The 25921-nt window shown below is 39.0% G+C and overlaps 1 protein-coding gene across 2 annotated transcripts in view; it reads left to right on the forward strand.

Annotated features, from left to right (window-relative positions):
* KCNQ3 (potassium voltage-gated channel subfamily Q member 3) overlaps positions 1 to 25921 on the forward strand; it is a 204881-nt gene that overhangs the window by 171833 nt on the left and 7127 nt on the right. Inside the window, exons 5-13 of one of the 2 annotated variants that reach the window (XM_017818331.1) lie at positions 1303 to 1458; positions 2852 to 2962; positions 3858 to 3953; positions 5318 to 5412; positions 6626 to 6652; positions 17809 to 17996; positions 19084 to 19186; positions 21563 to 21694; positions 24236 to 24334. In XM_017818331.1, coding sequence (XP_017673820.1) covers positions 1303 to 1458; positions 2852 to 2962; positions 3858 to 3953; positions 5318 to 5412; positions 6626 to 6652; positions 17809 to 17996; positions 19084 to 19186; positions 21563 to 21694; positions 24236 to 24334 — 1007 coding nt within the window. The remainder of the gene's footprint in view (positions 1 to 1302; positions 1459 to 2851; positions 2963 to 3857; positions 3954 to 5317; positions 5413 to 6625; positions 6653 to 17808; positions 17997 to 19083; positions 19187 to 21562; positions 21695 to 24235; positions 24335 to 25921) is intronic. The other variant, XM_017818332.1, reaches the window with a different exon arrangement.

Raw genomic sequence — 25921 nt, forward strand, 5'->3', positions numbered from 1 at the left:
GTGCTGCTTGTTTGGTTGCCCACCACCACCCTTTGGATCTCAGCTGGCTCAGAGAGATAAGAAGGGGTTTAAGAACTTTGCTTTATTGGAGACAATGGAGAAACAATTTTGCTAACAGTTTTCTTCTATGATTGCACACCAGAAATTAGCTGAGAAAGTTCACTTATCTCAAGATTCAATTTTGAAGTTCTCAGCTTGAATGCTTTATTTTTTTTTCTTCCAATACAGTTCTCATAAAATTAAGTGGAATATTGATTTTTTTACCCACTTTTGAAGAACTTCACCAAATTTTTTTCTTCTTTGTTTCAGACATTGTTGAGATTTTAACTTGGGTAGCTTCATCTCCCACCTCAGTAGGATTAGACACATACTCCACTTCAGTCACTCTCCCTAAAACAGGGAGGCTCAGGTTTTGTTTTCACACAGATGCTTTTCAAGGTCTGTTCTTATTGCATGAATTCATGTTGAAAACATCATTCATTCATGATAGAATCCACTTTGATATGGCTAAAGAGAAGGAACTGCATCCTGCTGTCATGGGGTATCTGTCGATAGGTTTCGGTCCGTGAAGAAAAGAGCACACACACATGAACAGAGTGATGAGACAAGGGGTGTCAGTCTGCTCAGCATAGCAGGCAGCCTTTATTGAGCTCGCTCGCCTCTACTTTCTCACACACATAATATAAACATATTCTTGCAAAAACACTTAGGAATGGAACACCTGCACACAGTCAAACAGCTTTGTCCTTGTACTCCTTAAAACTCAAGGCTGTGTCCATGGGAACATCCAATTAGCCTTACTGTTCTCATGGGAAACGGCCTAACACTATCCAATATTTCAAACTCCTCAAGCTTCAGGGGTTTCGTGGAGCTGCCACTTCCACCCACATCCTGCAGCTGTGGCTCTCTGGAGGGAGGGAGAGGGCAGAGCTGTGATTTGCTGGCTAAGACTGACCAAGCCCAGGGGCAGAAGGGATGTGAAGAGCCAAGGTCAGGGACAGAGGCCTGCAGCAGCTGTGTCACGGGTGCAGCTACATCCTTAGCCCAGCTTTACGCAGAACTACAATTGCAGATTGCTCCGAGCTGTTCCCCAGGAAGATGCCATGTAAGGGCTAATTCTTGTAAATCTCTGCATTATTTCCCACTGAGTGCTGAGCTGGGCTGGGCAAGGTCTGTGACCAAGCCAGCAGTGACAGCTCTGCTGTTACCCTGTGTGCTTCTCTCTCCTCCTGATGTTTACTCTGCTACTGTGGGTATTGAGGATGTTTTCAGCCCCTTCATGTCCATCTGTTTCTTTTGCAGGAACTCATCACTGCTTGGTACATCGGGTTCTTGACGCTCATCTTATCCTCGTTTCTTGTTTATCTGGTTGAAAAAGATGTCCCTGAAAAAGATGCTAATGGAGTGGAGATGAAAGAAGAGTTTGAAACCTATGCAGATGCACTGTGGTGGGGGCTGGTAAGTGACTCCAAAAATACCTTATCCCCTTCTTAGAAACTTCATACCCAAGAAGAGATAAAATGTTGATGTTAGAGACTATAGTGCAAGGGCTGCTATATTTGGGTAAAAGGCATGTTACCCGTGTAAAATTACCAAAGTAGGGGTGACCCTACAACCAAATAACAGAACTTACATCCCTGTTGATTTTCAGTTTGATTTTCAGTCAGACAAAGGCCCTTAGGTGCTTAAACCTCCTTCAGAAATCAGTCTGTGCTCCTGGCTTCTGGGAACCCTCTTTTTTTACAGGAGTATCTCTTCAGATACAACTGCACTATGCCTGTGGAAGACCTGGCTCTCATGAAAGCAGTGTCCTGCCTGTGGGAGCTGCATCCCTCAGAAAATGGCAGAACCAGAGCTGCCAATGGATGGTTCTGTTGGACAAGCAAAGAGCACCAAAAGTTTGGGCAGTTGAGGTAGACACTCATGGAAGTTTGGTTAAGGAGCCAGTGACTGAAGATGTCTCTGGATTCAGATGCAGGAAGTAGAAAAATATTTCTGGAAAGGTTAACTCAACGATTCTCATGTCTTACATGTATTCCACAAAAATCAGGCAGTAGGATGCTGAACAAGAGGGACCTTTGATACATCTGTTCTTGTCTCTTCTGATGAAGAGAGGACTATTGGTTTACATCACTAACTTATTTGATCACAAGATATTCCTGTCATTCCAGCATTCATGTTGCTTTGCTACTGATAGTCAGAGAAACCTATGTTATGCTGTAACTAAAATTCAGCAGCTTATTTTTTATTTAATGTAGTTCACTCATAAATGGCAAGATATTTCCCCGCACCTCCCCAACCTCCCCATTATTAGTCAAAAGGTACTGTTGCATAAAACACCTGGATGTTTTCATATCCTTTCATATCCAGGACATTTAGACAGAGTCTCACTGGTGAGAAAAGGTACACAACTGGAAATTAACAACTGAGAAGGAAAGGAGTAAGTTTTCACAAAGTCATCTTTGTTTTTACAAGACCAGGAGCTCACACAGAGCTCGTCCTGACTGATTGTTAAAGGCCTGTAAGTCGTTAACTGGCAAGTCCCGTTCCTAACTGTGCACTGATGGTGGGCGGGAAACTCACTGTACAGGCAATGTCCCATGAAGTTCCCTGGCAGCAAATCCATCCTGGAGAGGCAGCTGCTTCAGGACTAAATGCATTCTGCGTGCAATGCCTTGGGACTGTGACAACATTAAAGAAAATTGGTTGGCCCATCAACAAGATCCTATTTCAGGGAGCTGTGCATGAGCACCCACAGAGCAAAGTGAGTTATGAAGGTTTTGTGGTGACATTTAAAGCAGAGCTGTTGGCTTTTTCTTCTCATGGGGAGTCCTGTTCATTCTGCCCACAGATCACCCTGGCTACGATTGGGTACGGCGACAAGACCCCCAAAACATGGGAGGGACGGCTGATTGCAGCTACCTTCTCTCTCATTGGAGTGTCTTTCTTTGCTCTTCCTGCAGTAAGTACCTTCCCCCTCCTCTCTTAGACACAGCCCAGTGCTGTGGACTTGCAAAAAAAACCATAAAGCGAACTTTCTGTAGAACCAAATCCCCTTTTAAGAATTAATTCAGAGTCTTGAGGGTGTCTATGTCAGTAAACTAAACCTGTTTCTTCCCAACTTTGCATAGAGCTTATTGGGAGTAATATACCACCCCCAATACTCGTCAAATCACGGGTGGGCATTGTCTGACAGTGCTGGCTGGCACACAAACAGAATTAATCCAGCAAGTGAACAGTCTGGGAAATCACAAGGTAGTTCAAGGGACTGTACCCTGGCACATGTTAGTTTACTGGTATTGACATAGGCTCCACAAGACATATTTTTGAAGGATTTACAGCCTATTGTTTTGATAATTAGAATTGGGCCCATCTTACCCAGCCTTATATTTCCCTTGCCAGCAAAGTCCTCAGGTGAGAATGAGACAAGATCTGAGTGAGATGGGCTGAATAGCAACAGAAAGTGTCCCAAGCCCAGATTTTAGGATACTTTTCCTTTACATCGGGACCTGGAAAGAATTTCACAGAGGATGGCAAGTCCTGCACACCCAAATCCAGAGTATGGTTTAGCATAGCTCTTGTATCACACAAACACAGTTTCACTCTGCCCTGAGCGTGAAGTAATACACCCCATGGACTCCTCCAGCTTGGAAAGGCATTAGACATTGAAGAAGCCTGTCAAGGACCTTAAAATGGTCTGTGGTCCTTGAGAAGACCATGAACATCTCCTGTCTTATGAGTGGAGCAGCGGAAAAGACATGCTGTCTCAATCTCCCCCCACAGACCTGTTTCTTCTCATCATTGATCCATTTTTTCCTAAGAATTCTCTAAAATCTTGTATCACTCTGTGTTTTCAGGGCATTTTGGGCTCAGGGCTGGCACTGAAGGTCCAGGAGCAACATCGTCAAAAACATTTTGAGAAAAGAAGAAAGCCAGCAGCTGAACTCATTCAGGTTTGCAGCCACTTACGCTTTCCTTGAGAAAGTGTTGTGTATGAAGACTGCTCAATCATGTTAAAAAGGGCCACCACTTCTTCCCTGCCCAACTTCTCCTTTCCCATTCCAGGATGTGGGAAGCTGTATTTGTTAGTTTTTTCACACCGAGCTAGATAATTCAGAGGTCCTTGCAGTTTTTGAGGAATTGTTCAACTCCCAGAATATCTTTCAGAAAAACGTCTTTAAAGAAAGGGTCTCATCTGCTAGGTTCTGGAAACCAACTAACTTCTGCATCAGTGCCACAAAAATCACAGAAAACAAGCTGCTGAAATTCTTTCCAAAATACAGGTTTTGTTAGTTCCCCTGAGAGAGTGCTTTTATGTGCAAACAAAGTTACCTTGGTATTGATGTGAAAACAGCAATAGAAGTAACACAATAGACAGCGACTGTTTCAATCGAGGCAAATAAATAGAATGTATGGTTTTAAAAAACTAAAACACACTCTGGATCTTCTGTTATGTCACTGAATGATCTGAGAATTCATTGGGAAGAGAGTCCTTAGCTCACTTGGATTTCAGTTACAGCCTTTATTATTAATTCAGAAAATTAAGCTTAAAATCACTAGTCTTGGCGCTGAGAAGTTTGACAGGAGTTACTCTTACTAGATATGGAGCACATCCTGATGGCAGTGAAGGAAATAGAAGCATTTTTACAGAGGGATAGAGAAAGTTTCTGTGATATCAGATGAAAGTGTTGGTGCTCAGGACTGCCCAGGATCAAACCTGTCCTCAGGATAAACAGACTGAGTGGCATATTACACTGTTCTCATTAAAAACACTCTTTAGCAAACAGAAGGATCTGCAGTCATGAGTTGTGAATGGAATTCATCTTTTAAATCAAAGCATCTTCCCTTAGCAGGTAGTTTGCTTAGCTACAGTGGGTTTTAGGTATGTGCTTAAAGAATTTTCTTTGGAGAATTTTGATTGGAGCTAAATGTTGAAATAGAAAATCGCTCAGCAAAATTTCCTCTGATGATACATTAGGTAATAAACTATCTTAAGCACTTCCAGAATTACTGCACAAGCCCAGCAGCACTTGAAGCTCTTTAAGCTCTTTCTCTCTCAGAAAGGAGAATAAAACCAGTTTATCTAATGTAATGTCATGTTGATATTGGTGGGTCTCTCCATGTTACAGCCCTCCTAGATCATAATCCAGTATTAGTAGTTGTACCATATAGTGCTACTCATTTGGTATGGCTGATTAGTAATTAATTTCTAGATAGTCACTCAGGTGCATTGTTGTGTTCTTTGAAAGTCTGCCTGCAATCAGCCTGGGGAATAGCTTTACTTGACACTAATTATTTCCTCTTCCCTGTAATTCAGGCTGCTTGGAGATACTATGCTACTAACCCCAACAGGATTGATTTAGTTGCTACCTGGAGGTTTTATGAATCAATTGTATCATTTCCATTTTTCAGGTAAGTTCGTTGTCCGCCTCTCTGTCATCATTTTCTATGAAGTATCAGTCAGGACAGGAAACACAGACTTTACACATATCAATAAGGCTTTTGTAGGTAACAAATATTTCCCAGAAAACTGTTCTGAGGGAAAGGAAACTCTTCTGAGGTTGTGGTTTTATTTCATTCACCACTTCTGAGTTTATTGGAAAGCATTCCACACATAAAGACATAATGGATGCTCATGTGTTTATGGCCATGAGTCTGTCTGATTCTCATTTTTCTTGCCTGTCAAACAGGCACCTTTCTCACACTCAGGTCTTAAATTTTAAAATGTTGTTTAAAAACCTATATGGCCCTATGAAAGCCGAGATTTTAGCAATATACTATCAGTTGCTAATAATAGAAATTACTTATCAAAGTTAATGTTTTAAGCTTTCATTCTAGACTTGCTGTTGGGCCTCATTCCGAAAAAAAAAGTGCCCTTAAACTAGTGCTTGGCTCAAACAGAGCTCTCCACATGTAAGTTGTGTCCACTGCACTAATACTGCAGCTCCAGCTGTTGCTCAAAACTGACCTAAAAAGTTTCAGGCTCCTGCCTTCACAAAGTGCAAATTGCAAATACTAACTCTTTTGTTTTATTTGCAATATATTTCTTTAGGATCAATTTCATATACTTCAAAAAGGAAATCTCTAAAAATAAACCCTCCATAAGTGTTTAATTAAGGTTCAGTACATGTCTTTCCTTTTCTTTAACCTTTCTCACTATCTGTCTATTCTCACCTTTTCCATTATGGAGTAATTTGTAGAGGGTTTCTGGACCTCAGGCTTTTTTTAGAGGAGAATTCTCAGACTCGTGAAGAGTCCAGACTAATTACTGTGACTTCAAGCTTGTTCACTGTATGTAGGTTCCTCTGATTTGAACATAACCTGAAATTTAATAGGTGTTTTGCAAATAAGGCTCTGGGAGAGAGGGCAAAAGAGATCACCTCTCACCAAAGACTGGATTGCCAATCTAAGCAGCACAGATTGGTTTCAGGAATCTCTATCACATTCTTTGCTTTATGGCTAGGTGAAAATATAGCTTTTATTCTGCTGTCAGTTATGGTCACAGAACAAAAGATGTATAATTTATTAGCAGTAGATTAGTAATTTATATTTAAAAAATTGCTGAATTTATTATATGACTCCTTTTTCCTTACTTTTTTGTAATGCTTCCTCTCTTCTATAAAAGGAAAGAGCAATTGGATGGTACTGCCAGGTATGTAGGTGCCATTATTTTATATATATGTTTTAATACAGTTATTGGAGGATGCAAATTAAATAGTTCTTTGTGGATTCATGAGCTGTTAACCAAAACATGCTACTAACACCACAGGTAGCCATAAAAAATTATTAACCAATCCATTTTCTAACTGCTTGCTTTTTTCCAAATATAACAACACAGCTAAAATGCTAACTGTACAAAGGCAGTGTTGCTTGCTGATTGTCTGTAAACAGCTTTATTGTTTGTTATGATTAATCATGGTCTAGATTTCTTCTGATCCGTGCCATAGAGCCAGAAGTTTAGCATCCAGGCTGGTCTGGGGGGGAATTTAAAATTCTGCTTCTTGCTGTTGTTTCATAGTCTTGCATAGAGCAATGTTATGGTGTAAGGGATGAAGTCTCTGTTGATTTACCATGTGCAAAGATTTCTTAACAACAAATACTAAGATGGATGTCTCAGATGGAACAGCAGGATAGTCAATCTCTCTGGCAGTACTGTAAAAGCTACATTAAATTTGAGGCTTTGGTCCCACCCCTGCTGAAAAAAATGAGAAAGCTCCCCGTCACACTGGGGAATTTACAAGCAATGGAAATGAAGGAGTCATCAATCCTAATACTGGTCAGTCACTGAAGACTGCAGCAGAGCAGTCATTGTCAGTCAACCTGCAAGGTCTCAAATGGAAATGATATATTTATAATCCTCTTCAGCTAAGTAGAAGAGTCAAAGGCACATACAGTAATTCTGAGGCAAAAGTTTAAGCTAGACTGCTATCAATGGATCATCCATAATGAAATTCAATAGCAATTAAAAGAAAAACAGCTCCACAGACTCCAGCCTAAGCTAGGTCTGTTTGTATCCCCATTTACAGTGTAGAGAAAAGGAACAAGAATTGTAGCAATATTTGAAAAATGTTAGTCAGAGGTCAGGCTTGAGTTCCAGTCCCTGGCCTGATGAAAAATTATCTTTTAATTGTTTGTTTTTCATGCAACACACGACAGCTTCAATAAAGGAAGTTGGAAAAAAAATATTAACACTTGCTGTTCTCTGAATTTTTGGGGTTCAGACCTCCTTTAACAGAAAGGGAAAATCAATACCAAGTTTTCTTACAATGCAGGCAAGTGTTGTAGTGACAAATTATTGGGAAAGGTTGTCTTCCCCCTCTTGCCACCATAATCATGAGCTAACCTGCTCCTCCTCGAAGACTGCCTGGATGGGAGCTACCTAGTTTGGGAACCCTCAGGAATCTTATGTACTCCACATCCATGGCACTGCCCAGGCTAAGCAGTCACTAACACAGATGTCTGGAGATTTCAGCCGTGTGCAGTGTCAACAACAGCTGAATTCTGGTTTTTAATATGTAGGAGAGAGCTTAGGGGCTGAAATCCTTTTGAGCATGTAATTCCATACCTTGAGTCAAAATGTTCTGACTCACATGCAGCAGCAGATTAAAATTATGTAAGTGAATAGCTGCTGCTGTTGACTGTTGGTCACAGCCCCCCAGAGAAGCTCCTGAACCTGCAGCAACCAAACAGTTTGTGGAGTAGTTTCTGAGTTAGTGTAGCTTTCAGATGAGTAGAAATCATTTTATCTTGACACACTGAATTGAAAATGGAAAAGTATGACTCACAACTCAAACTCTTTAAAACTATAATCCCAAACCCCCTCATTCTAGCTGGATATATCTTGCTTTTATGTTGTTACATATGTAATAACCTCCAGCAAAATCATCAGTAAACCTGCCTTGGAGCCTTCCTGTTAGCAGGAATGTGTTTATGGAATGAAGCATTCAATTAAAGGCATTGGAAACCCTCCAGGTAAACAGACAAATGATAGTACTTGTGGGAGCATCCACTGACTTCAGCAGAACTGGGATTGAGCCATAAAATCTGGTTGTTTTGACAGTCCTACCTCCCATCTCTCATAAAACTCTTATTTACAGAACAGATAATTTAAAAAAAAAAAAAGGGAAAAAAATCTTCTTCCTCCTACAGTGATTTAGTATAGAATGTATTACTCATACTCCACTGCAGTTTGTGCTTTGGCTGTACTGAAATAAATGAGCAATAAAGGAACGTGGTACTACTGGAGAGAACAGCCCATAAATGCCGTCAGTCTCCAGGTTCTTCCATCAGTTAAGTACTTAATGGGAAAGTTGCTGTAGTAATAAATGGCATTGTCTAATCAGTGGTTGATAAAGAAGAGAGAAGAATTAGTCCAAAGCTTTCACAGAAGCTTTTAATAAAGGTAAAAATTACACCTGGCTGTTTCCAAATTTGAGGATTGGGAGCGCTTTAAGTGGCAGGGTTTCTACTGAGTGGTGTGAAAACTCTTTAGGAACTCCACAGTTCTAGAGTTAAACACTGTGACAGATCCTTCTATGATCACTCCTTGGAAGCAGGAGCTGGCATTATGAAAAAGACACAGCTACATACAGCTCCTTGTTCTTGGACCATTTGGGAAAAACATAGAGGACACAACAGAGTGGAACAGTCCACTTCAGAAGTTGGAACCCAAGGCAAGGCTGCAAGAAAGGACTTGTCATAGTAGAAAACCAATTGAGGTTTGGCAGCAGGCCCTTCAAGGCTTTACTGAAGCTCCCTTTAAACTAAAACTGTGAAGATATGAGATATGATGAAGAGGACAATTGACTGCCCTGGAGCTGGACTGGGTCCTGTGAGCAATGAAGGGAAGAGGAACATGTGATGCAGCTCTGTTAAGAATAGCATTTTCCCTATAGGCTCTGTAGAGTTCCCCAAACCAGGAGGAACTGGGGCTGTCTATCCATGGCTCACTGGTGGGGAGTTTACTGATTTTATGCCAGAGGTGCCTCCAGCTTTTTTTTTTGCCTTAATCAGTGCCTAAACCTACCAGCTCCATGAAATCTCAGGTAGCAATTGCTCTCCTGCCAGTATTGCAAAGTCTTTTCATCTGTTCAGCTCTCAAGAAGGAAGATTTATGAGAAAAAGATACTAATGCTCATTTCTGCTGGAGTGCAGCAAATCATTTAGCAAACATTTGGTAGCATGACCTACATTTAAGATGGGCCTTTACTTGATGGATATATTGTTTATTCTGAACCAACTTTTTATGTCTACGTTTGGTAATGAATATTGGGCCTAATTTTTCAGTGCTGTTGTTAGCAGCTCTTCAACTGATTTTGACTAGTGTTGAAACTTCAGCACTTGAATAGACAGGCATTTCAATGAAGAGTTTTGAACTTTCTCCTAGGGTCCTGTTCCTAATCCTCATTTTCCAGCTGTAGAACTAGACATCAGGAGAGTATGTTCATTCCTAGATCTATTATTATGTGATTGCAGAAAAGTCATTTATTCCTGTGTCCTTATGTCTACAAGATAAATAATATTTCTCTGCCTTTGGAAAATTGATTCGGGTTTTTTAAGTGGCATAATCAGTACCAGTCCTTCCTATTATGTATGAAAGAATTCATAAAATGTGGCGCATTTTTGTATTGTCAGTGTTAGCAACAAAATGAAAATAAAGCCATACTTTGCAAGGTGTAAAATTTCACTGTCAGCATTTCATCTTAATACATCTGCCCAAAACAGAAAGGAGAAAAAAGCCACTCTGATCTCCACACTACATTAACTACAAATGAAAGGCTGTTCCCGTTCTTTTTCATAGAACTTTTCATGGGTAATCATTAACGTCTCATCTTAATAACTTTTCTTCACTTTACAGTAATGTCATGTTTAGTAGGGAGTCATTCTTTGGATCAAGCCTCACAAGAAAACTTAGGTATATACATTCAAGTAACAGTTGAGCCTTATTCTTTTCATATTTCTTGCATGCCATTCCCTGCCTGCACTTTCTGTTTTTACTACAGTAGTTCACCTACTACCATCAAAAGTAAGGGGCAATAAGACTGAAAAGTTATTAAGCATAAAAAGGAAGTTGCATGACCTTGCAAATAGTTAATTGTTCTGCTGTTCAGAAAATATGGAATATAATCCTGGCTCTCCCAATGATATGCTTAGAAAGAAGTGCTTTTCTCTATTTTCATAGAATGGGAGTGATACTAACCTACTCTGCAAATCATTTTGAAATTTACTGTAAAAAAATATATACTGTAAGAGCTAAACACTGTTCCTTAGGCAGTCCCAACCCTGCCAACACAAATTCATGCAAGTTACTTGGAATTTGAGTTCACTGGAAGAGCGTCTTTGCATGTGTATTTGCAGGTTTTGGTTCAGCAAATGGAAAAGAAGTGGATGCTTTTGATCACCTGAAAAAGTTAGTGACATGCTTGAATATCTTGCTGAACTGTGACCTAAGATGAGGGGCAAGAACTTTATCTTCCTTCAAAGAGTCATAGAAATAATCCTTCTCATTTCAGGAATAAGAAAGAAATATCATTAGAAATAATATTTTGACTGAATTGTCAAACATTTTATCCTGTCCCATACAAACAGTTTGCTGTCATTCAACTTTAGCTCATTGTTCTCATTCCCACTTCATTCCACAAACATGAAATCATCAACACACAACTCAGCTTTTCTAGCTGAAGCTCTTCAACTTTTGGAGAGCAGCTAGTGAAGCTCTTTGTTTCTTGATTTGGTGATTTGCCCATACAAAATGATCAGAAGACACTGATTTTGCAGTTTGATTTGCTTTCTAGTGGTTGATAAATGGAGATATGTTCACTTCAAAGCAACAAGTGGGTCAACATCCATATGTTTTCTACCTACAATGGCTGCATGCATTGGTGAAAAATATCCATCCTGTTTTGACAAAGAATTGGATTTGGATTATTCTTCCCATAGATTTATGTGACATTGTTTATTTTTACCCATTCCCAATCACTTTTGAAAGTGTGGATGAGAAAAGGGGCTAAGCAAAGGCCTTTAGTATGCACAAGGTCTCTTTCTCTTTCTGAAGGGCATCAAAATTAAACCCAAGTTGGACTTGTTTCTGGGTAGATAGTCTGGGTGGTAGATGAGTTTGGATTTGGAGTCACACTCAGCCTTAAATACCAATGAGGTATTGAGTTAGAAGGGATGTTTCCTCCTCAGACATTAGAAACTTGTAAATTTAGACCTCAAGATTCAGGATGCAAAGTGACAATTTTAGTTGTCAGGAAGTTGGGGTCAACTATTTTGAGATTAAACATTTTTGTGAGATCTTATCTGCAGAAAAGAATGTTACTCAATAAAAGGGAAAGCTGATTGGCCAAAATTCAGAAGTACCTTGGAAGTGCAGAATGTTCTTTGTTTTATCTTAAGGAAACTCACGGATCTCTCAGAGATCATTTGAACACGTTCACTGCAGGATTCATGTCTGTCTTCATAACATTAATTTTGTGCTAATTTCTATTAAGAAGAGTTCAAATCAGAATACTTCTGGAAATCTCATTCAGAATGTTTTTTTTTTCCAAATCTAAGTTCACCCATATAAGTTCAGCTGATAAGGTATAAAAATATTGGAGTAAACATGACTGCTGTTTGCTTCTAGTTGCTTGAGACTAACTGAATCCAGTGATTAGCTAACCTGTGAAAAATATGGAAAAATTCCCTGATTATTTTTATTTCTTGTTAGGTGAAGGTGGTAAACACATGGCAGAGGGCTGTTTGATTCACTGTTAGCATTAATTTATTATTTTTCTCCTCATACATGTGCCATTTGTTTATGAAACTCCAATACTAGGCAGAGGACAGAGAGGAGAGTATCTGGCTTGCATGATGGGATGTAACTGCATTGTTTCTTTGCATGTCTGTTTCTGGAAAAGTATTTCTAGTTCAGTGGTTCCCACTCTTTATTCTGAGCAAGGGTAGAACATGTGCTGCAGAAGCCAGGCATCTCTTGTATATCCAGCCACCAAATTAATCCCTCAGGTGGTCCAAAATAATTCCCACTGCTCTTGGGGAAAAAGAATTTGAGAGCTGAATTTTTCTTTAGGAAGGAAGAAGCTGTCTGTACTGCTTCCACCTTCCTCCCTTTATGTGTCTACCATAGAGTTAAGGAATTCTCATCCTGGGCCCCCATTTCAAACACATAGGTTTTGGAACACATGAGGGAGAGGATGCAATAGCACGCAAGACAAGCAATGGAAACATATCCAAGGTAGTCAGAGAAACTACCCTGCATTTTTATCAGCATGTTTGGGATGCATTTGAATCTCCCCAGTTCCTGGAACTGTGTTGGAAGCTGGGAATCACATTTTATTGAATGTAAGAGAGACAAATGAAACAGGCCCACTGTTCCAAGGGGAGGAAGAGTAGCTAACACCAGCAGGAGGATTCTGAAGGAGACAGGCAGCAGTACATGAAGCTGTGGGTGGGAACCACTGTCCTAGCCATTCTCATGGAGGATGATGTGACCTGCGCATGCTTCATACCCCGGGACTGAGCCATGCGCATGCTGCCCTAATGAAGGAGATTGTGTCATGAGAACAAATGTTGCCTAAGTCTTTTCAAAAAAAGATCAACGAAAACAAAAACCCCAGCAGATCCAGATTTCATCCCTTGGAAATGAGAATAAAGTCCATTTCTTTTCCTGATGACAGCTAGTCATTATCTGGAAAGAAGCTTGGGTTTTGTTTTGGGTTCTTTTGTATACAACATACTGTTGTATTTTTGGATGTGAAGCTGATTATTTATTTTCTGATGATTCTACTGCTCTGGCTGCCTGGTTATGAACACAATTGTCATATTTATTGCATAAACATACTGTTACGAATCTGAATGTTACTTTAAGGGTTAATCATCAGGATTCAATTAACAAGGAGGGCTTCAGCTCAGGTAATTTTAACTTAGACTAGAGACCTGCTTTTTAAATGACCTCTCATCTAGATCTTTCTGTAATCAGTAACAAAAGCCAAGTTCCCCAAGCGTAAAGTCTTCCCAAACTGAACCACACTCTTCCCACTCACTGGTTAGGGTTGCTAACTTCCCACTGATTACAGAAATAAGTCTAAAGATTAATCTTAGACAGGAAGTTAAGCTTTTTTAACAGCTTAAGGCAGATCAGATGAGTTCTAGCTCCTAAATTTAAGATGCTAGAGCAGCAGTCTTGGGAGAATAGTTTGTTCCTAAACTGACATTTATCAATGAGGATAGCTGAAAAACTCCCTGGAAAGAGAGTTTGGGAATGCTTTTAGTTCATGTTATCTACTGTAAATCCCACCCCACAAAAAAAAAAAAAAAAAAGAAGCACCCCACAAATGCATGTGCCTACATATCCAGTAGAAAATGTCACTGTAAATAAGTAGAGTTTTGTGTTGAATGCAGAGGATTATTTTGATCTGTTTTGATCTATGAGAATGATATCAAATTTTGGTCAATCCTATTCTTGTATAGCTCCATGACAGAGCTTTCTGCACATGTTTCCTATTCCATTGGAAAAAAAAAATTCGCTAGAGTAATGTTTTGGATACTTTGCATCATCCACTGACCCTTTTCCTTCTGGTCTGATTCTTATAGAGCCTTGCAGTGCACTTTCTGGCTCCTTGTGTTTTGGTAAGGAAGGCAATTATAACAGGAGTTTTAAGGGGGAAATTTTGGGATATCTGGATATGCATTTTGAAGCACTAAGCAGGTTTCGGGGGAGAGAGTCAGAGACCACCTGTAATGGCAAGTATTTTCTTCTTGTATAGTATTAAACTGCTTTTTATAAACAGTAGCAATCTTCTTTCTGATTTATTTTTCTGCTTCTTCATATTTCAGGTTCTGTGCCTTAAATGTATTTTCTTGAGATCTTCTCTGTAGTGTTACTAACTCAAATCTTGTCACATTTAATATGTTGCTCGAAGCCAGTATGTAGTATGTGACCTCTTCTTGCTTTTGAGGAAATTACCTCATCATCTGAAATCATCTGATTTTCACTGCTAGATTTAATCCTTCTCATCCTGTAAGGTCTCTCCAGAAGCTCTGAATCTTAAAATCCTGAAGAATAGGTGGACTACACTCTTCCTTTCATTTGAGATTCGTCTATCAATTGTCTATCATTGGTGACCTGTTAATCCTCTCACCAGGAAAAAACTGATCTCCACAAAAAGCCTTTTGAATGTACCTTTTTTTTTCAGATCCAGAGATAAATTTCTTCATTTTATTATCATTGAAGAGATCTCATTCTAAAACTGCTTCGATTTCTTCCTTCTTGTAGCTTAGCTTATTTCAGTCACCTTTTGTCTACAAAGATCACCACCATACCATGCTTGCCTAAGTGCTCTTTTTTCTTTATATTAAAGAAATGCTCACTCTCACAAGCTCATTCTCTCTAACACCTTTAGGCTCATCAGTTTATATTGCCTGGCTGATTCTGTTATCACTCAGCTAGATTTTTGGTGCATTTCTTTGCATTAAAATTCTTTTCAGTGATATGCATGATTCCAGACTCTTCTTGACCATCCTTCTCAAAATTAATTCCTCCTTCAAACTTTGATTTTATTATTATTGAGACATGTGAATTTATTTTCCCTACTTTACCCTCCCAAAAAACCTCCACACAAATCATTCTGTTGTCTTTTACTTCCTCGCCTTTATTTTTTCATGCCCTTTCAAAATTGCTCAGTAGTTATTATCTTCTCCTCTGTATATTTTTCCTACGTGTGGTAGCCAAGTGCTTGAAGAAAGCAAATTTCACAGAAATGCCATGGAGTTAAGACATCTGTCTTGTAAAGCAATACTGCTCCAAACATGGCCTCTGAAATAGAGAAGTGAAAGAAAAGAGGTCACAGGATTCTTCCTGAGTAGAACCCTTGTTGGCATTCTGCACTCACTATTTAGAGCACCTTGGTGGGTCAATCAGATCAAGATTCCAACCCAAAAGCAAGAACTATGGAAGTAATTTTTAAAATGGGTTCCCAAAACGTAGTTTGTAAAAAAATATGAGATGTTACTTGTTGACATCCATGACAAAGAAGTAATTAATCCCTGATTTTTGCTAATTACATTTGTCTGCACTTTGTGCCATGAATTCCTCAGGAAATGACAATAGGGCAAAGTCTGAGTAATACTGATATCATTCACTTAGACTGTTCTAATTCTTCACTCAATCCAGGCTTTCATCTCCTGGAAATGCTGATATATCAGGACTAATTGTGTGTCTCCATACACAAGTCGTTCTTAGTTTCCAGTTCCATACTTGAACACACATATGCATGCAACGACAGGACAAGAGTCTGAATTTACTGGGCTGCATTCACAAGTATTGGCATATCAACAAGAAAATTCAGAAGGGCTGAAAAAACTTCCTACCCAAAGCTTAAGTGCTTTCATCTTTTTGTGACAGGGAAGCTCATATTTCATTACTTCCTGGGTCAAAGATATATTAATCAGAAACAGCTAGTAGAAATAAGGACCTCAGTAATTAATGTAGAAAAAACAACAAAAAACCTTGCAACAGCTGTGATGTTCAATGCTCAGATCAGGTGTGAATTTTGTATGCTGTAAATTACAGTATTTTTACTAGAGTTAGCACTCTTATTAAAGCTGTGCTACCATCAAGCATATCTTTAAGTCTTTCCTTTATCATTTTAAGAGGAATTTCCTGAGAACTTCCATTATGGCGGAATATTGCAACAGACAGAGCTCTCAGATAGAAATAGATGCTTTTTTCACATTTGCAAGATCAGCAGCCAAGTCTTCATCTTTGTCTACTATGTCCTTGCATGGTGGACCCTCCCCAGACTTGCCTCTCCTGCCAGCAGGTTTAGTGGCTTCAGCTGATCCTACTGCACAGATCCCTTACTGGATACCTATTAACTCTTTCCTCTGGTAACCATGGCTGTTTATCCCTCAGCTCTGCTCTCACCCCTGGCTCTCAGAAACCTGCCAGCTATGATGGCTTCTTCCCTCCCTCTCTCCCCACACTCAACCTGCTTGACCTGGTATCCCACACAGAACTGCCTCTTGATCACGTGTGCACAATTCACCTCTCCTAGAGCTGTCCCACACTTCAGCATCCAGGAATATGTTAAAAGGCAGGCTTTCTTCCCATGGCTTAGCCCTGCTTTTTTTTTTTTTAAATAACAAATGTGCAATTAACAAATGTTTGAGCAGCAAAGTGAACAAGCAAATCAAATACTTATACCATCTATCACCTAAAAAATGTTCAGAACATATATAAGCTTATATACTCAGTAGCAGATTCCTTTTCTGCTGCTCTTTTCAGTAGTATTAGTGATTGCCTTTTAGATGGTTTCAGTCGTCAGGCTGTCAGTGTTAGTGATGCTGCTAAAACGGCAGATAGATGAAATTCTAGCTGTATGTTGTCACTGAAGGACAAGTGTCTTTGGGCAGTAAATCTATAAGAGGACAGTGTAAGGAATAATCTGAGGAACAAAATATGTCACTTCACTACAACTCACGTAGGTCACCTCAATTCTTGGGGTAGTGAGAGATGTCTGACAGCAAATGTTGGAGAGAACAGGGCAGCCTGCCCTGCCATGTACATAGTCATTGCTTGGCAATGCCTTGCCAGAGTTTTGCTGGTAATTTACTTTGTTCACAGCACATCTGACTTTCTTTTACTCCTGACTATGCACAGCTCTTCTATGAATAAACAGCTGAGAGTTGGGGTTGTTGCATTTGGATAAGAGAAGGCTCTGGGGAGACCTCAGAGCACCTTCCAGTAACAAAAGGGGGACTGCAAGAAAGCAGGACAGGGACTTTTAGCAAGGATATGTAGTTACAGGACAAGGGGGAATGGGTTCTAACTGAAAGAGGGCAAGATTTAGACTACATATTAGGAAGAAATTCTTCACTGTGAGGGAAGCAAGGCACTGGAACAGGTTGCTCAGAGAAGTTGTGGATACCCCATCTCTGGAAGTGTTCAAGGCCAGGCTGGATGGGGCTTTGAGCAACCTGCTCATGGCAGTAGTGGTGTTTTTGTCCTAATACTAAAACCAGTGCTTCAGGCATGCTACATGAGCTGAAGCACTATGATACCTGCACGGAGAGGATAGCAAAACCATCTGTTAACATTTTCAACATTTATACAAAAGTGCTCATAAAAAGCATTTAATTATCTGTGGAGCTTAACTGTTGCTTATGAAGACAGTCATTTATTGTGGTAGCCCCAGCAGTGTCCTTGTATACAAAACATTTACTTAACCCATTATATACATAAAGCACCATGAAAACAAATTAATAGTGTACAAAGGAGGAAAATGTTTACTTTTGCTTATTTTGTAGCCAAAAGCTGGGTCTCTTGGATCGGGTTCGTGGTACCAATACTAAAGGAAAGCTATTTACCCCTCTGAATGTAGATGCCATTGAAGAAAGTCCTTCAAAAGAACCTAAGAATGTTGTCTTGAATAATAAGGAGCGTTTTCGCACTGCATTCCGAATGAAAGCGTACGCTTTTTGGCAAAGCTCAGAAGGTAGCCCATCTGTGTTGGTTTGTTTCTGTGCATCCCCTGTTCTCCCCATTTTACTTTGTTCCTCTGCATCTTCTGTTGAAGGTTTGTGACTTTCTGGGGTAAGCACGTCTGGTACCTGGTTTTACGTGGTACAATTGGGGAAGCCCAAGGAAATGAATCCTGGAGTCCAGGCAACACAGTGCTTGAAAAAAGACAGGAACCATCCATGAAAACAGCAATTGATATGGGATAAAGCCAGTGTTGCAATCAGCCTATTTGACCTAGGAAAAGAGGGCACGCTGGGCAGTGAATGTATATCCCCTAAAAAACGCATGCCATCGTGGCTCGGTTTATCAGCAGGGCTGCTATCCTAAGGTAGCTCCCTCCTAGACTGCATCCAGCCCTGCACTAACCTGTGTCCAGGCATCTCAAACATCTCCTTATTGCCATCTCATAAAACCTTGTTTTATAGAGTCAAGGTATTCTTCCCCTCCTCTCTCCCCAGGCCCTCTGCCCCTAAGCAGATTTCCATTGGGTGTCCACACATTTTTCCTCTCCACAGGACAAAAATGTCCACAGGGCATTTTCCCTCTCAGCTTCCCTGACCACACATTTTCCTCTTCTTGCCTATAGCATCCAAATGGTCTTTAAATAACAGTTTCTCCTTTATTGAACCAGCTGGCATCAGTGCTGGACATACTACCATAGATATAGTCTGGGTGTCCACACTGGAAACTTGACTATTCTTCTTCATGAAGGTACATGAGCTCCAAGCAGTGCAAGTGAAAGGAGAGCTTTGCCTGTGGCTTCTAAACCTGTTTTAGCCTTTACGTAAAATATTCGGGCAAAGATCCACTGTAAAGGAAGATATGTTCCTAATATTTCAGAAATGCTGGAATCTGAGAGGAGATCCCTCAAATAATGTGACTTACAGATGTCCCAGAACTATTAAATCCCTTTCAAGAACTGAACAGCGAAAGAGGAACATGTAAGAGATGGTCCTTTACTAAATTGCACTTACTTTAAGCAGCGCTTTAGTCAGACAGACATCCCTCTAATTACTGTGTGGTCAGATGTTCACACAGCTGGTTTTTGGCCTGATTTGCAGATGCAGGAACAGGGGAACCCATGGCAGAAGACAGAGGCGACAGTAATGATTTTCTTATGGAAGATATGATCCCCACATTCAAGACAGCCATCCGAGCTGTCAGGTAAATATCTCCACTGATCCTCAATGCCTATTTTTTTCCCCCTCTCTTTTTTTTCCCCTTTTTTTTTTTTTTCCTCAATGTTTATGCTTCAGGAAATCACTTTACCATATTGTTACATGTTGATTCATTGTTACTGTTATTGCTTTTTTAAAATGCAATAGAATAGATAATTCTGACTGCATTCAAAAGCACAAGACAGACCCTATTCAAAGGCTGTTGAAAAGATGCAGAAAGGAAACTGTTTTTCAATAACATTGACCATGCCATTTTTGCAAGATAATTATATTTATTATAAAGTAATATCATATACAGTTCCTCATTAAAATACTATATAAATATGATATATTACTCAATTTAGTGATTAATATTTGTATTAAACTGGAATTTTCACTAAACAAAAAATTCTGACCTGACTCTGTTCTTCTTTAATTACAATCATATGAGTGTGCAATATACTTTTCAGCTATCATCTTTAATAGATGCTGAGGTCTCCATTTCAGCAGTTTTTGGCTTGTGACATGTGTCACCTCTATTTTCCTGTCACAAGAGATATTCCCTGGGGTTAGAAAACTCCTAGTAAGTCTCGATAATGTGCTTAGCACATCAAGCGAATAGAATTCATTCACTGATGCCCTGTTACTTCTCAGTGTTCTGTTTTCCCTTGAAAAATGCTCCCATATGAAAATACTCTGCTTTCCTTGCAATTGCTGTTTATTTTATTCCAGAAGTTACTAAGTTTTGGGTCAGGGACTTATCACCTTCCAGGTGAAATACTGCAAGTCTGGAGTGCCCCAAAATCATCTAAGAAAAACTTAAAGGAAGATGGTTGTAAAAATATAACCATATATTATCTGTATATAACCATAGTATATACTCTCCTGGTTCTCTTCCAGTTGGGTGCAGGAGAACCAGCCACTAAAAATCCCAAGTTTTCTCAAGCCTGCTGAAAGCTTTGTCCCACAGGCTTTGCTCGTGCTTCCCTCCCATTGGAAGTTTCTTCATCTCTATGTCCTCCATAGCTTTCCCTTTCTTTCCCTGATACCCGCTTGCTTTCTAACTCAGAGACATGCTACTCATTACTTTTGCAAAACTTCTTTCCCACATCCTGTCCAAATCTAATTGATTCATGCAATTTCCCTTTAAACTCAATCAGGAGCCAAGATTTTTTTTTTTCTTGTGTAGTTTATCCAGACCTTGAATGTTAATGGGAAGTAATTCTTTCAGACAATACCATTTAATGGATTTCAGGGTCATGACCAAGGAGATTTTAAATTGAAATTGCTAACAGTGTGATTCCTGTTTTTCATTTATGTCTTTTAATGTATAGTTTTGCTGTTATCATATATGATTTGGCTAAAATAGGCATAGATATAATTCTGAAATCTTGAAAGATTTATAAGCAACAGAGTTGAAGAGTCAGCAGCCCTTAAAGAGTCATAATAAAATTATGTTTGCTAAATGAAAGTTTATGCAGATTTTAAAAACATTAAAAAATCCACCAACATTAAATAAAAAACAAGTCAGAATCTTAACAGATAACAGGAATTCCCCAATTCAGACCAATGAGAACATGAAGACTACTGAGAAAACAAACCCCCAGAACCCAAGCCTAAAACATATGAAGATAAAAATTTCATTCTTTAAACATGTTTCTTCTGTTTGTTTAATCTACCAAGACTTAACAGTTTAAAACAATGTATAAACAGAAAAGAATGAAGAAAAATAATGCCAAATATTTTTTAAGTGCTCTGGCCAGCAGTGGTCCTTATTATAAGAATTCTGTTACTAATTATTAAGTCATTTTATAATAATAGCAATAATAACAGCAATTATATTATTATCATTACAACAACAAGAAAAATGTTATACTGCTGATTCTTCCAGGACAGTTCAAACAGTTTTAATAATTTTTCTTCTCTTCACAACTTGAACTGCTGCTAACTTCCTAACTTCCACATTTATATCTAATTTGCGTTTCCTATCCAAAATTCTCCCAGGTGCAAAATGAAACCCAAGACGAAAATGATTCAGCACTACATATACTATAAATTAGCTTTGTAATGGGCCAAAGCATTAAAAAGCAACTTCAACTTCACAGCTTCAAAATCTCCCATGGCTTGTATTGTTCAAATTCAAACTCCAAATAAGATTCTGTAGCTTTTAACCATTTGTTTTATCCTATTAATTATGAAAAGCCAACTATTAAGTATTTCCAAATGTGATATGATGCTAGAGATTCTCTTATATTTTATTGACTTGTTTGGAAATAACGTGCTCAATTTCCAAACACCCAGTGTATTTATAAATTATTTGATGAAGCTGGAAATTATCATTATGAAGTTTATATAATTAATATTTTTTCTGTTTATTATGCAGAATACTACAGTTTCGTCTCTATAAAAAAAAATTCAAGGAGACTTTGAGGCCTTATGATGTAAAGGATGTGATAGAGCAATACTCAGCAGGGCATCTTGATATGCTTTCCAGAATAAAATACCTTCAGGCAAGGTAAGAATCTTCTGGTTAATGGGGAAAATGTTTAGCTTTGCTGGCGAAATAAAGGCATACTCGGCCTATTTGTGTAAGGTCACCCGGAAGCTATGACTTTGCATAGTGTAGCTGGTCCATAAGAAAACTTTTTCTCCCAAAATAAAAAGGCAAGTGAGTAGCTAGCAGGGATAACTGCAGCAAGAGGCCACTGGCTCAGATTTAGAACAAGGACATTAAAGTCTTGTGAATTTTCCTGACCATTGCCTTATTTGATCTCGATCAAGTTTCTCTCCTTTATCCGTATATTATAGATGATAAATAAAAGAAATAGCTGCTCTACATGAGCTTTTCTTTGGGCTGGATTCTCTGCTGACCTGTGCCAAGTGAAACATCTCATATAAGTGCAAAAATGCCTCAGCACAGAAGGTTTCACATCTCCTTCGTTCAGGTGCAAATTGACATAAATGAAAAAAGAATGGCCTTTGTGACCGTTCAGGTCAATCTTCCCCCACAGTTGTTTCCTCACAGAATCGGTTCATCGCAATGTGCTTTTGAGGCACGTCTACACAAATTTGTGTTGCTCACACCCTGAGCCATGAGCACAGGTCAGAGCTTGAGGCCCTGAGCTTGTCTGGTCCTGAGTGCACGTGTGTGCATGTGTGTAGCTCTTTAGCTCAGTCCCGGCACAGCACTGTCCAAGTTCCCTGAGGCCCCCAGTCACTCTGAGCAGCAAAATGCCACACAGACAATTCCTCTCATGAATGGGCTGAGGGAGAGCAACCCTTGCTGCACACTCAGACCTTGGCTTTGTAAGGCTGCTCTGGTCCTTTTGTTGGACATTGTAATTTCTTATTTCGAAGTGATTTTCCATGTACTGTTCTATCTCTTTTTCAAGTATATAACATGTCTGGTTCCTACCTCACTATTATTGCTCTAGAAAAACTTCTTTATTTGTTTAATTATGTTCCACGAACCACCATTGTTACTCTGTAAAATGAGCTCTGCATCACATGAGCTTAGATTTTTTAATGCAGTAATATCTTCTTGAACTCAGGAAGTTGAGGAGTGCTCATGATATTAGAAATCTGCACCATCTATGGCAGGTTCTATATGTCTTATACTAGAGATTCTTCCATTACCTCAGACTGAGGTGTTGCATGATTTTGGACAACAGCACTTCTCAGATACTCTCTTGACTCCTGGCAGCACTAAAAGTGCCTGATATGATTAGGTCCATCTCACACAGTGGTTATGTCAGAGCTTTGGGGGATGGAGTCACGTTCCAGGCAGTCAGGGCAAGAATCACAGCACAGCCTCAGCCCTGGTGTTCAACTCAGCAACACCATAAAGAATCACCAGTGGCAGAACTGCAAAATTTCAACAGCCATGTTGCATCTATACAGACCTTTTTAGAGGTCTTTGAAGAAAAAACATAATCCTGCAAAACCACATGAGAGTCTTCTTATGGTTAACAGAGAGCTAGCCAGCACAATTGTGCTTTATGGCCCATCTAATCCCTCCTTAAACCAGATGTATTCATGTGATCATCTGAATCTCCCTTACTGTCTCACAAATTTTCTTCACCGTGTTGGCTGGATCTCCACTGATTGCAACTGGACACAACCAGGGAGGTGCATCCTACTTGTTGAGTTTATGAACAGCAAGGGGCCATAAAAGTTTGAAGAGACATGGACTGATGTCTCAGCAGTGCTTGGGGGCCTGGCCAGTATCTAGCTATCTTTGTGAGGCTTGCCTTGAGCTTTTTCAAGTTCCATTTTCAAAACTCCACGGGGCACTGTGAAGCCATGCAATGCATGGATTGTCTGATCATACAAGCAGCTGGTCTGTGCACTAGTGCTGACTGGTATCAGGTCAGTTTGGGGTGTGAGCTGAAAGAACAGAGACTTGCTTGCACCTGAGCAGCTGGGTATGCCAAATGAAAGAACATTTTGATATAGTAAAAGAGTGTAATTAAATGTGCTGGAGCCTTCCAAACAATCCTTTTGCTTTTGTGCCAAATAAAAAGTCAAGTAGGATTCATTGTGAAACTTCATTTAAAGATATGTTTTTTAAACTAAAAAAAAAAAATAAATAGTAAATACAAAAATATTACTGGACAATTAGATACAGTAACTGCCAGAATGTCTTTGATTTATTAAGAATTTAAGGAATTCTACCTTTCACCAAGTTCTGATTTTCATTATCCAGCACAGAACCCGATGGGTCTCCTGACATTTTTAAGAGCAGCTGCTATTGGGGATTTTTTGACAATCATGCTGTTTGGTTCCTTTGAAGGAAAAGAAGTCATGTGTTTCAAATGTTGAAATTTGGAAACTGTGAGCTAGAACATTACTTAATTGCCATTAAATTACCACGTAATTGCAATTCAGTGTATTGGTTGTGGACCCAGAACAGAACAAACACACCATGACCCTCAACATATTACCAAATCAACACCTGCTTTCTTTTTGAATCTTTGCTTCAGACATGCATAGCATATTCTGTCACGTGTTAGCATTTGGAGATGGACTTATGCGGTTGCACTTTTCTTTTTTTCAGAGTAGATATGATTTTTACACCTGGACCTCCATCTACTCCCAAGCATAAGAAATCCCAAAAAGGAGGAGCTTTTTCTTACCCTTCACAACAGTCTCCCAGGTGAATTTTTTTATGCCTAGTATTTAGCACAGCCCAATACAGAAATAAAAAGTTAATTCATACCAATAAGCATGACCTTTATTCATCCACAGTTATAGTGATGATACTGAGAGCATATGTTGCTGTAAGATATGCACGTGGGTAAATGTTGAGTCAGAAAGTCATTACCTTCCCTAAAAGCAAAGTCTGATGGAAATCTAAGCAATGGCTTCTTATTTGTCTAGGTCAGCTTCTCCACAGTTCGGAAATATGATTTTAAAGTAATTACACACATTTGATTGCTGATGTGCTGAATTTCTAACATTCAACTAGTAAACTCACTTAAAAGCTTGAAATTAACAATAGTTCAAAAGTAAACTAGTTATCTTCCCAAAGTGAAAAAAGCTTCATTATGGCCCCTACCAAATGCCAAGCAAAGATTTTTAATGCTGCTGCTTTTAAAACAATGATTGCTGAGAGATGCTCAAAATAAATTGTAATACCAGGTTTCTGGGTGTGAAAGTTGCAGCATCTTATTGTGTTGCTGCATTCCTGGTAGCAAGAATTCAATAATAAATGACATTTCTTCTGTTGTTTACAACTATCAATCTGTCAATAAATACCCATCAAGAACCACACAAGACCATCAACAATCTGTCCCCAAAGCTGTCGTAGTTGCTCAGAACAAAAGCAATCTTACAGAAAATAAATTATCCACCCAGAAAAAATCTGAACCCATGTAAATGGGAAGAGAGAGACATAAGCATATGGAAGAGACAGTGATCATTTGGGAAACAAAGCAGATTGCAAAAATTGAATGAGCCCATATCACCAGTAACTCAATGTGGAAAATCTGACATATTTTAGTTATAGTTTCTGCTCTGGTAGATCACAGCTATATTTTGGATTTTGTCAGAAGGCGAAGAACTGGACCTGTTAAAAGTTTTACAGTGTATTTGCTACAATTCATGTTAAAGAGCAAGTGCTTAGAAACTGTTTTCCTTAACTTTGGCATAGGTTATGGGAAGACACAGATTCCTTTGAGGTTGGTTTAGAAACCATTTGATAAAGTTTTAACTTGATCATGAGCAGCTTAGCTCCCATGAAGTTATAAATCAAAGCTCTTTAGTTAGAGATCATCTTCTTACCTCCTGAAGTTTGTCCATATGGTGGACAGGAAGGAAGAAATTGCATAGATGAAAATTCATTCTGGAATCTGCTGCCAGACTGCCTCTTTTCAGCATTTCCAGTCTCTGCCACTTATTATTTGGTTTAATGAAATCGAGAAAAAAACCATACTCATCCTTGAAACTCAGATTCAGTCTCTAAATACACTAATTATAAAGAATTAGATTTGAAAACACATGGCCATCTGCAGACCCACTAACTAGACTATCTCGATATTTGTCACAAACCTGAAATTATTCCACCAAGTCAGAGAGTAATTTCAACATTATTTTAATTTTTTTTTGCTTTTGTTTTTTCTTAATTTTTATCTTAATCGTGAAAAAAAATAAATTAAAAATCAAGAGTACAATTTTTAGAACTGAATTAGAATCACACAGAATTTTTACTCTTGTTTTTATGATAAATAACTAAATGGTCTCC

This window comes from Lepidothrix coronata, unplaced genomic scaffold (genome assembly GCF_001604755.1).
Source record: "Lepidothrix coronata isolate B3197 unplaced genomic scaffold, Lepidothrix_coronata-1.0 Scaffold67, whole genome shotgun sequence".
NCBI lineage: Eukaryota > Metazoa > Chordata > Aves > Passeriformes > Pipridae > Lepidothrix > Lepidothrix coronata.